The following is a 12,441-nucleotide window of genomic DNA, read 5'->3' as shown; positions in this document are numbered from 1 at the left end:
GGACTTTCCATAATTCAGAGCTTTCTGGATAACAGATTTCCAGATAATGGATCCCATACCTATACTTTGGTGAAGTTGATGCCATGTTAATGAAGACTTTTTTTATCCATAATAGTAATGCAGTGCCACAGTAAATGGCAAATTAGTGGGTGGGATTAACCAGAGCCATACTCGTTACATTGCTTTGAAAACCAATTATGTTGTTACTTCTTTGCAACTTGAATAGGTTCTTGATGGATAGTAGAGGGCCATTTGTATGTCAGCTTAGATCAGTGGTGAATACTTGGGGACAGAGTGATTATTTAAGAAAAAAACTTATATCAGAAATTGTTGGTCTCATTGTTTAACTTCAGTAGAGAAATGCCTTAAATGCAATTGCTCTGCTCAAACAAACTAAAAGAATCATTTGAATTTATATGCCTTGTTACCAAAGTTACTTTTTATCCTGTCACCTTGGACATCATCATAAATGCTCTTAATTCCATGGGAACTAATCATCTGAGCACTACCATCATACCCCGTGCACATATGCCAAATTATCCTGGAAGCTAGATTTCTATTACTGATACATTGAATATGTATGAATAAAATTCTCTCATCCTTGTGGGTTTTTTTAACATATAAAGTCTTCCCAATGTCCTCGTGTGACTAGATAGACCAACTTACATACAAATCTATGTATGGACACAACTGATAACATTTCTCTGATGGAACCTTTTCTTTTCAACATGATTTTTTTTTTTACTTTGTTTCTTAAAACCACATTGTTAACATGAATGACATTGATAGGTACCTACATATTTTTGGCATTATTTTATCAATTCTCTGTAAGGATTCTTGCTGGCCATATGTAAAGCTTTTTCTTTTGTGGTTTGAAAACTGATGGGATGACATTTAAATTATCTTTTAATAAAGCTTCCATTAGAAAGTGTTCCAATATTCCCTTACTGTGCCTTTTATTTCTTCCTTCTACATAGTAAAAGAAATAAGTGATCTGAACTTGCTTTCTTCTTTCTGAATCAAATGTGTTTTAGATTTAGTTCTTCTCTGGGTTCAGCACAACATCTACAATACCTTTATCTGTAAAATATTGAATTATTTTTGGGGGGCTCAAGTTCAAAATCCACCTAGGTTTTGCAGATCCCCCTTGTTTTCAAAAACTGTCCTATTGGAATTTTTCTTTAATTGGTTGTTTAGAATGTGAGGAATTTGCTTATATAATTGGGAAGGAGGATGAAATTTTTGTTTAGGGAGGCTACCAACAAAATTACTTTTTCACGGGAGATATTACATAGGCACTTATGTACCCCTTATTTTAAAATAAAAGGATGTTAGTAATCAGTAAGGAGATCTTTATTTAGGTCCTGCAACTCCAGAGGTGCAATATTATATTGTTATATACAAATTTCAGTAAGTCATGTGATATAAATTACATCGCTAAGCACGGGTTCTAACTAATTATGTCACTAAGCCCAAAGGGATATTTTGTACTTAGCTCTTCATGTTTTATATAGTAAATAATGTAACCCCTATTATAAATAATGGGGATCATAGTTTCCAGGAGGCCTGATGCAAAGAGTGTTCAGGGCAAGGGCAAGTTTGGGTGAAACTAGGGTGGATAAAGGGTCAGAGAGAGGCAGGGTCACCATTTAGGGTCTTTGTGACAGTTAACCCACCCCTGCCCTTGATAATATGTTGGAGTATGCCAGGAGTCCACCAACAATTGGTGAAAGGACATAGTTATGAAACTGTTACATTCACATTATTTATTTTTTTCCTACATCTTTGCCTCAGTAATCAGTATTAGTTAGTGAAGTGAAAAGTCTGATTTGTATTCAAATTGATCACAAGTTTTGCATAGCCTGATGTCGGTTCATATGGTTTTTAATCAAATCCACTAGGCTTAGGCTGCATTAATCTGCACTGGAGACCATAGATCTGTGCCAGCATAATAAGATTAAAATATCATTCAAATGCCAGTGCTTCAAAGTGTCTATATGCGGGCATTTTAGCATAAATTGCATTATCATCAAATGCTTTCCCTAATCATAGCACAGCTTGTCCCCAATCTCTACTACTTACAAAGATTTCAGTCTCGTGGCATTTAACTCTTTCATTGATAGAAATTCCTCAGCAAAATGTTCAGTTTTGTAGAAAAAAAACACAAGTGGTTATATTATGACTTCATCAGTTGTATGACTGCACATCAGTGTTTTACAGCCTGTTTCTCCCATGTATCCTGTAAGAAACCTTACTTTCAGGGCTCTTGGAGTCACCTATTTCCTATTATAAATATTAAGGCCTGTACCTACAGACATATAGGTTTTCAGAAGTGAAACATACATCATGTTAAATGGAGAGTATATTCACTAACATATACAAACTTGTGTTTGGTAACGCATGCAGCCATTTCACTCACATATACTAATGCACTTTTATGTGTTTGCAAATATGTCTGGCACATGTGCTTTGAGAAAGGCTTAATATATCTCAGTACATATGTCTGTTTCTTCTCCGATTTACACACAAGCCTCATTCTATTCGGCATAACTGCTTACAGTAAGATCCAGTGCACAATAACACAGGGATATATATATATATAAGCTCTGCTGTGTAATATAAATAAGCTCTGCTGTGTGATACACCTCAGGCCATCACGTGTGCATGTTGATTAATTATATTTGGACACAATGTATCACTCAAGGGGCAGGTTTCAAAAACAGGTCCTAGCCTCCCTGTGTTCTGTACTGTGCTCCCTGCCTTCTGGGTGAGCAACCAGAATGCAGCACAAGGATCTGCCCTTTCTGCATGAATACAGCTCTACCTGTGTTTGGCAGCACTGTATTTATGCAATTTCAATTTTTCCCTGTTGCTCTAAACCAGGGCTGTCCAACTGGAGGATGCAGCCCTCTGCAGGATTTTTATGCACCCCAGCCTTCTAAAAGGCTCCACAGACTTCACTATATGCAATCATCATTTTCAGTTGGACAGCACTGCTTTAAACCATATCAAACCAACATTTACTTTTATTGGGGGTTCAGCCACACTGGACCAATTAAAGCCAGGTGTTGATGGTTTTATTAAACTTTATGGTATTCCTGAATGACTGAAAATTTTTTAGCATATTTTGTAACTTAGTTCTTTGCAACTACTGCATATTAATATTATTTTGCACCTACTGCATATTAATAATTGTGCCCTATTTAGTCAATCATATAAATGAGTCTAAAAAGCAATTCACTACAATGCTAAATGTTGTTTTTGTGATAATAGCTTAATTTGTTTAGTTAAGTTTGTATAAAGATAGTTAAATAGGGCATATCTTCTATTCATTTCCATAGAAAGAGATAATTCCTTGGAAATGTATTGTTTGTTCTGTGCTATATTTGAATTTACAGTTATGAATAGGAGCTGACTAATTGCTCATCTTATAACAGGAAAAGAAATACCTTTCTCAACTTAGGTCTATATTTTACAGGCATGCAACTGGAAAATTTCCTGATTTCCCTGATGAAGACGATGGTGGTTCCAATGTTATCTTTGCTCAGAAAACACCAGAGCAGGTATCACAATTATCAGATATGTGGGCAATCAGCGCACCAGAAAATTTCCCAATGGGCCCCAGAATAGAAACATTTCTATCAGTCTTTTGATATTTCCATTGCAGACGTAAATACCATTAATAATAGTCAGCACTTAATGCATCTAATGTTTATGAGAGTGGCCCATTCATATCAGTTTTTCAATTTAGAACCTGTGACCAAGGGTATGACAACAGTAGATACAGATACCATTAACATGGCCTGTGACCTAATGAGGTTCTGTGGCTAGTCAGATCTTGTACTTGGGAATAGAAAATAATAAATAGGTAAATGCACAATGCCAATTGCAGCAGGTAAAGGATAGGGATCAAAGGAAAAGAATCTGGAAATGAGAAGATGCATGGAAGTTTAGACTGCAAGTAGGAGGATCAAACAGACCCTTGAGACACTAGCTATGCCACTGACAAGACATTTATCAGAGGAGATATATGGTTTCTGCCCCATGTCATTGTATTTTATTATAGCCACCTTCAACATTGATATGGTAGGTTACTTATTTTATAGATAGATTATATATATGTGTGACCTTTTACTGTTGTCTACCCATGGCCTATTAATTGATTATACAGGTATGGGACCCATTATCCAGAAGGCTCGGGACCTGGGGTTTTCTGGATAAGGGGTCTTTCCGTAATTCAGATCTCCTACCTTAAGTCTACTAAAAAAAAATATTTAAACAGTAATTAAACCCAATAGGCTTGTTTTGACTCCAATAAGGATAATATACAGTATATCTTAGCTGGGATCAAGTACAAGGCACTGTTTTATTAATACAGAGAAAAAACATATCATTTATAAAAATGTAAATTATTTGATTAGAATAGAGTTTATGGGAGATGGCCTTGTCGTAATTGGGAACTTTCTGGATAATCGGTTTCCGGATAAGGGGTCTAATACCTGTACAAACATTCCCATACATGTACAGGAGTACTGAACACTGGCTGCTGCTTGTCAAGTCAGAGAATGGTGGTGTAAAGTGGTACATATTACACCAGGTACATTTCAAACCCCTCCAGGTTGAGGCACAAGCCTTGGTGATGATATTTTGCAGAACAATCATTTCTTTCTTCTGCATCCCAGCTGCTACTTGTTATTTAATATGTCTGCTCGATAAAAGTGAAGCCAGCTACACTGTACCATTTCCAGCTTGGACTTCTGTATCCTTTACCCTTTCTTTGTGACTTTATTTCTGTCACCGGATCCCCTGCTATAGGGAAACAGATTCTAATCCCCCTTGTGCATGTTACTGACCCACTTCTGCATGGGCTTTGTACTCTGGCTCCTGTCTTTGATCCCAAGAGCGATAATAAGCATCAAATGGCTGCACATGACACTCAATACTCCTGACCACAAGAGAGACAGAGGTGCCTCGCACTCATTCAAGCCTTCTTACAAGTCAGCTGCCTTGTCAGGGGTCTCCACCGAAATCCTGCTTCATTTATTATCATAAGCTTTTGTTTAGAAGGAAGACTCTTTGCAGATTTTGGTATCTTTATTTATCAGTTTAAAAGATTACAGATGTTATATAGTCTCTGTTCAGACCAATAAAAAAGAGCTATCATTTTCCAAAATACTCTGCTCAGATAATAATTTCTAAGCAAGTCATTTTGTGCCTCTCACCTGCCTCATTTTTATACCCATCTCACACATCTGGACCACTGCAGCCTGACAATGTATAGGCGGCTCAGACTGGCCTAGGATTTATTTGATAGCTTACATGGAATCTAGGCTTACAATGGGCAGCTTTCATTATTTACAAAGAGGCAGTTTAAGATAAAGTGTTCACAGGAACTTCAGTAGCACAATAAGCCACTGAGTTGGGTAATGCCCTCACTAAGAAGAGCCAGATGTAGCTAGCATGTTGTAATGTCACCTACAGGAGGCTCTTCTGGCAGACAAGACAGTCAGCCTCTGGTTTTTTAAAGCCGTTTCAGAGTAAGAATATCCTATGTGGTGAATTAGAACAGCCTCCCTCAGCATTACATGGGAGTTGCCTAATCTGAAACTAGATCAATAAGCCCCAGGAACTTAATCAGTGTGATAAAACTAACTTGATGCAAGTTAATTAGGGAGTTTTGTGATTCAAACAAAGATTTTTCTGCACTGGCACAAAAGGAGCATGCTAATTTGCTATTCAGAAATATGTGTATGTTTAATAAATATGTGTGTAAATATGTGTATGTGTAATGTATGGTACTTGGTGGTACAGTGTCCTCCTTGTTCTCTTTTCAGGTTGCGGCAGAACTTGCTGCCAAGGAAGAAGCCAAAGAAAAGAAAAAAAAGGAGAAAGGGAAGAAAGAGAAAGAAAAGAAGAGTGGAAAGAAAGAAAAAGATAAATCTAAAGGCAAGAAAGGAAAAGGGAAGGAAGAAGTAAGAATGAAATCGTTCTCCACAATTCTTTCTTTTCATTTCAAACATACACTAAATATTTCTGTGTTGTACTTCCCGTATATACAGTTTGTCTCCTAGACCTGGATTTTGCTTTGGCACAAATGTGAACTTTTAACAAATCAAGCTGATTAAAGGAAAAGTAACACCAAAAACTTACAGTGTATCAAAGTAATAATAATAATAATAATAAAGCATCAAAGGAATATAATGTGCTGTTAAAAGTTGTGTGTTTGCTTCAGAAACATTATTACATTTTATATAAGCAAAGCTGTTGTGTATCCATGGGGGCAGGTATTTGAAGGGAAATACTGCTAAATGGCACAGGCTACATAGCAGATAACACATGCATTCTGTAAAATGCCATTCTGTTCTCCAGAGCTTATCACTTGTCTGCTATGTAACCTGTGCCTTTTTTCATTTTTCTAGCTGAAATGGCTGCCCCCTTGGCTACACAACAGCTTATAAACTATAGTAGTCTTTCTGAAGCAAATACAGCTTTTACCAATGTAGGGCAACATTATATTTTAATTACTTTAAATAACTTTCATTTTTTTGGTGTTGCCCACACCAGCCAAAAAGATCTTTACTTTCATAGGCAGTAGCCTGATCAAAACTAATTTCTGGTTCATTATTGTGTATCTTTGCACATGAGCCCTATGGAATATTATCAATAACACCCTGTGCTTTGGTGCTCACATCTGTCATATAGGTAAACCTGGCATTCTTGCTGTAGTGGGGAGACGCTGGGGTTAAAATCACAACAGCACAGTGCCACCAAATCATACAGATCCTCTAGGGTATATAAGAGAGGAACCACCAGTGAAAATAATGTACAACCACACATGTTAAAGGGGACCTGCACTATAACCTTATGCCCATCCTAAGCAATACCTCTACTCCCTCCCACTGTCAATCAGATGTCACTGATTGTGCACTGATATCAATGGCTGATGTTAATACCAATACAAAGACATGTTCTGTTCATAGTCCTTTGTGCCCTGCTTCTTGCTGGCTTGCTGCACTTCTACATTGAGCTGTTATACATACATCCATCAAGTCCTTACCGGTCTATTGCACTTAGGAAAATGAAACATCCGTGGGTTACGAGACTGAGCAAACTTCTGCCCTGTTACCTAAAGCCCCAAAGTTTATTTTACAAATTTCTGAACTATATTTTAACAATACTTCTAGGTCAGTACCAGTATTATGCTATGAAACCTGAGACAGTTTGGGGATGATTTTAACCTTCTATTAGGCAGAGGCCTGTTTGAATGTTGTTTCTTTAAGAAAAATTGCTCTATTTCCTTGTACTTTAGGTCATTTCTGATTGTTGGATAACCTTTGTAATTAAGCTCCAACTTGTAACAACATTGGATAGAGTACACTGGCTTTGTGCTATAATAGTTCTACATTTGGCATTCACATATATACTTTAAAACCCAAGGAAGCCCATTAGGTCGTATAAAGCAACCCTGTGCAGGCGTAACTAGATGTTACTGGGTCCCACAGCAAGTTCCACTTGGAAAAATATTGGTAAATTGACCAATTTTACCAAGATATATTGAAAATGCTCATTAGTCTTGTAGATTGTAAGCTCTTTTTGGCAGGGCTCTCTTCACCTCTTGTGTCGGTTATTGATTGCTTTATATGTTACTCTGTATGTCCAATGTATGAAACCCACTTATTGTACAGTGCTGCGGAATATGTTGGCGTTTTATAAATAAATGTTAATAATAATAATAATAGTAGGGCCTCGCTGGGCCCTTTACACTCCTGGGCTCCCCTGCAATAGCAGCATCTGCTTCCTCTGTAGTTATGGCTTGTGGCTAAGCTTGTGCTTCTAAACCCAAGTTTGCCTATGTGGAGAGAAATAAAAGCATAGATGTGTGAAGGAAGAAAGTTATTTCTGATGACTAGTTGTAGGTGTTTCTCTGGCTTTACCACTGGAGATTATGTGCTTAATTACAATATCAGACAACCTTGTTCTTGTTAAAGAACATTTATAGATGTTGATCTATCCCTTATAAAATAGCAGGAGCTAATACCTTCCAGAATGTTTTCTTGGAAGGGCATGAGATCCAACATATACTGTAGCTGAGATGGAGCAGAAGGCACTTTTGCTTCTTGTGCTCAATGACACAGTCTAGCTACGGAGAGAACACTGCCTCATGGGAGGTGAGAGGAAACAGGCCAAAACAGAACGGGTGGGCCCTACAGGTCAGAGACCAAAAATGTGGTTACAGATTGATGTTAATCTCCAAAAGTATGCATTTAATCAACATGTAACTGTAGATCTCACACCACACGTCCCCCCTTTCCAGGCCCCAGAATAAACAGAATATCGGCTCCATATATTTCCCTCAAAGGATGAGGATTATTAAGTATTATTATTAGGACTGTGTTGCCATTAACATTTTCCTGCAAATTAAAATGGATTATCCAGCACAGAACTGAAATTTGGCATTAACGTGTTTTTAACCTTTGGCTGTCTGGTTTGCTCACCTTGTTGTGACAAATACTTGCACCATACTGCCTTGTCTAGCTGCTTTATATCTCTTGCCCTCAGAACTCAGCCTTCTTCTCTGTCATCACCAAAATTTCCTCTCATGTCTCTGTCAGAAAGACTCAGCAAAGATGATTATTTGTTGAGAGTTGTTTAGGAAAAGCATCAGATGGGACAGGGAGAAACTTGATGCCTGCAATCTGCTGGTTGAGGATCAGTGCTGAACACTTTAGATGCCTATTCTGGTTCTTTATATCTTCCTGGAGTCACCACGTTTAGGCTAATTATACACTTTGGGGCTATTTATCATGGCGTCCACATACATGTGCCACATCACAGTCTAAAAAATGGCGTAATTATCAAGCTGTGTATTGATTTCCATCTATCGTGTACCTCTATGTAAAAAATCCGGGGGAAATAGAAGCAGTCACTTGAAAGTGTTGTGTAAAACTATGTGTTCATCCATCACAGGTTGTGTTTTTTTGTTTTGTTTTTTTGCGCCGGAATCTATTTCTTGAATTTTTCCCATTCTCTAATGAATTACGCAAGGTCTGTAGTGGTGTAAAATAATGGCATCAAATCCAGCGATCAGGATTTTTTTTTATTTCTAAATTCCATTGTTTACATAGCAAATAATTCATTTGCATTGTGCCTGAGTCTGAGTGTTCAGAAGGAGCCAGCACTACACATTAGAACTGCTTTCAGATAACCTATTGTTTCTCCTACTTCCATGTAACTGGAGGAGTCCCAAGCCGGACTTGGATTTCTTGCTATTCAGTGCTATTCTGATATCTACTGGGAGCTGCTATCTTGCTCCCTTCCCATTATTCTGCTGATCAGCTGCTGGGAGGGGGGTGATATCACTCCAACTTGCAGCTCAGCAGTAAAGTGTGACTGAAGTTTATCAGGGCACAGGTCACATGGCTGTGGCACCCTGGGCCATGGCTAGCCCCATGTGAAAATTTAAAATGAAATATAAAAGAAATCTGTTAGCACTTTTGAAAAATGCATATCAATGCAGGATTCTGCTGGAGAAGCTCTATTAACTGATGCGTTTGAATGACAGTTTTGAATGACGTTTTCTAATGACAGTATTTCTTTAAGTTGTTTTAATACAACTTCTTATAATTCTGATATCTCACATTTTGTTGGATTATGCTTGATCTGCTTTCATTCCTGTTTCTTTTCCATGTATAATCTGATCATTTATGAAGAATTTACAACTTTGTGTCAAGCAATATCATCCATCTCTGACTTTCCCTCACCCCACTGGCTTCCTGGTTATTCCCTAGAATCTTGCTCCTATCTGACTTCTGTAGTTGCACTTTATCCATCTGCTTGTTTGGCACGCAATGCCTGCCTGAATCCCCCTAATGTTTGTTGATATTTCATTATCTGATCTTGTACTCAGTTTTCTATAAAAGGGCAGCACCTACATAGATATTTACTCAACATGAGCTCAATAGATAGAACTTGAGTTGAAAAATTATATTTCATGCCTACTCATTTAACTTAAAAAAAAAAGGTTGAGGAGAATGCCTCATACAGACAAAAGCAAACAAAAGGAATTCTGGGAAAGAGTTTGGAATTCATTCCCAGAATTCCTTTTGTTTGCTGTTATAAAGCACTCATGGAAAACTGTATTTTGCTTTACTACCTTGTGGTATCCTGCCCCCTTAGGCTTCAATCTAATCTCTCTCTTTTTGCTTCTTTCCCCAGATCTCCAGATCTTCCCATTTAGCCTGTTTCATGGCCTGTCTTATATTAGTTTTGATCCTGCAGCTTCTTCTTTGGCTAAAGACATTGTTGCCTTCTAGCCTCCAGTGTTTTATTCTGCATTCCAAAGTTTGTTATTTACACTGTTTATGCCTCATTAGCATGCTTATTTGGCCTCTTAAAATGCTCCTGCTTTGCTTTACTCATCAGTGGTTATAGAAATCATGAGTACATTTAGATATAAGCAAAGCAGAATGTAATGCAAAGCATTCTCTGATTGTTTCTGTTGAAGTCCAACTTTGAGGTCTCTCATTTGTTTTGGACCCCCGCCACCACCACAATGATCATAAAAAGGTCTATCTGATGGGCACCACTGTAAAGAGAACCAAGCATAGCAAATATTTGTGCTTATTGTTGTTCAGACTGGACCCCTTGTCTACTGGATCGTCACCATAGTAATAAATACATTGCACATTTGAATAATCCAAGTCTGAAATCTTCTGGCGTTTCTCATCTTCCTTATTCAAACTTGCCATAGCTTTGGGTGGACACTGATTGCACTGGCATTTAGGCTATTAGACTGCAATTTCCACTAGCAGGGTAGGCAACTAAAGGTGTTTTGTTGTAACTGATGGCACAAGGAGTGCTTACTTATATTACTTACTTATAATCAAATAGAGACCGATTTGGTAATCCTACGCAAACAAACCCACTGCAGTTTACTAAGGGTAATCCATACCTGATTACAGATTTAAAGGAATACCATCATGGGAAAATATGGTTTTTTTTCAAATGCATCAGATAATAGAGCTTCTCCAGCAGAAGCCTGCATTGAAATCCGTTTTCCAAAAGCACAAACAGATTTTTTTTAATATGTTATTTCAAAATTTCATCATATTCTTAATTTTCCAGGATGCCACAGCCATGTGACCTATGCTCTGATAAACATCAGTCACACTTTACTGCTGTGCTGCAAGTTATAATTATGTTAACCCCCTCCCTTTCCCCCCCAGCAGCCAATCAGCAGAACAATGGGAAGGAAGCAAGATAGCAGCTCCCAGTAGGTAGCACTTAATAGTAAGAAATCCAAGTCCAGCTTTTGACTTCTCCAGTTACATGGGAGTAGGAGAAACAATAGGTAATCTGAAAGCTCAGAATCAGGCATAACGCCCTGAGATGGTGCCTACACACCAATATTACAATATTTAACTATGGATATGCTGGCTGATGTGTAGGCCATATCCATTAAACAATTTTTTAAGGAAAACCGGAAGCACGTTCCAGATTCTTGGCCTGGAAGTAAATACTTTTGGACATTATCCACTCCTTTTGGGGCAGCTAGTGACACTATGTTCTCTCTAAAACTGTGAATATAACCTGTGTTTTTGTCTGTTGATTTCTAGGAGGAAGAAGAGGGGTGGAAAATGAGCTCTAGTGCTTTTATTCCTGACATTACTTTAACACACCAGACATATCAAGGTAAATTTTGAAAAGTCCAGAGATAGGATTCACTAGTTACAGCAATTTAGTAAAATAAATAATAAAATGCCAATTATGGGTAAAGAGACCACGTATGGTACTCTCACTTTCTACCTATTTGTGAACTTCCTGTGACATAATGTAAAGCAGCCTTGCAGGTTTTAGAGGATGTTGAACCTGTCCCATGGGGACTATTTATAAAGTGTTTAATTAGTAATCTTTAATTATTATAAACATTACCAGTATAAAGTTAGAGACAAGACAGAAAGGTGAGTGGGGCACTCACTAGAAATACATCAACATATTTTTGCTTTCAAAAGTATAACTTTATTTGCCTTTAGTGGCAAAGTTGGGGAGAACTGCCACAAAACTGGCATGCGACCAATATGGCTCACAGTTTTACCGAGGGTCTTTCCTAACTCCGGGGTACTCTTAATAGTTGGTTGCCCAACCATAGAAAACCAATGAATTGTTCAGGCATTAAAGTAAAAGTAGTTTCTACCTTTGCATGTTACATACCTGTACAACTGGTCATTTTAAAATTCATTGCCAAAATGCATTTCACAAATTTCTTTTTCGTTTTTAGAGCAGTGATAGTTGCCATATTTGCAGGGGTGCAGTATCACTGTACATCCGTCTGCATTGTACATGTTTGTAGACCTGGAGAATAGATATTGGATATTCTTTAGATATTGACCTAGTTGGATCCCTATTACCTCCTTGATTTCTCTCCACCCCCACAAATTTTCT

General features: G+C 37.7%; 1 protein-coding gene across 1 annotated transcript in view; it reads left to right on the top strand.

Annotated features, from left to right (window-relative positions):
• iqca1 (IQ motif containing with AAA domain 1) overlaps positions 1-12,441 on the top strand; it is a 99,524-nt gene that overhangs the window by 69,130 nt on the left and 17,953 nt on the right. Inside the window, exons 7-9 of the mRNA XM_012971325.3 lie at positions 3,479-3,563; positions 5,835-5,972; positions 11,616-11,691. Coding sequence (XP_012826779.2) covers positions 3,479-3,563; positions 5,835-5,972; positions 11,616-11,691 — 299 coding nt within the window. The remainder of the gene's footprint in view (positions 1-3,478; positions 3,564-5,834; positions 5,973-11,615; positions 11,692-12,441) is intronic.

Source organism: Xenopus tropicalis, chromosome 9 (genome assembly GCF_000004195.4).
Source record: "Xenopus tropicalis strain Nigerian chromosome 9, UCB_Xtro_10.0, whole genome shotgun sequence".
Lineage (NCBI taxonomy): Eukaryota > Metazoa > Chordata > Amphibia > Anura > Pipidae > Xenopus > Xenopus tropicalis.
This window is presented reverse-complemented; position numbering and strand designations above follow the sequence as displayed.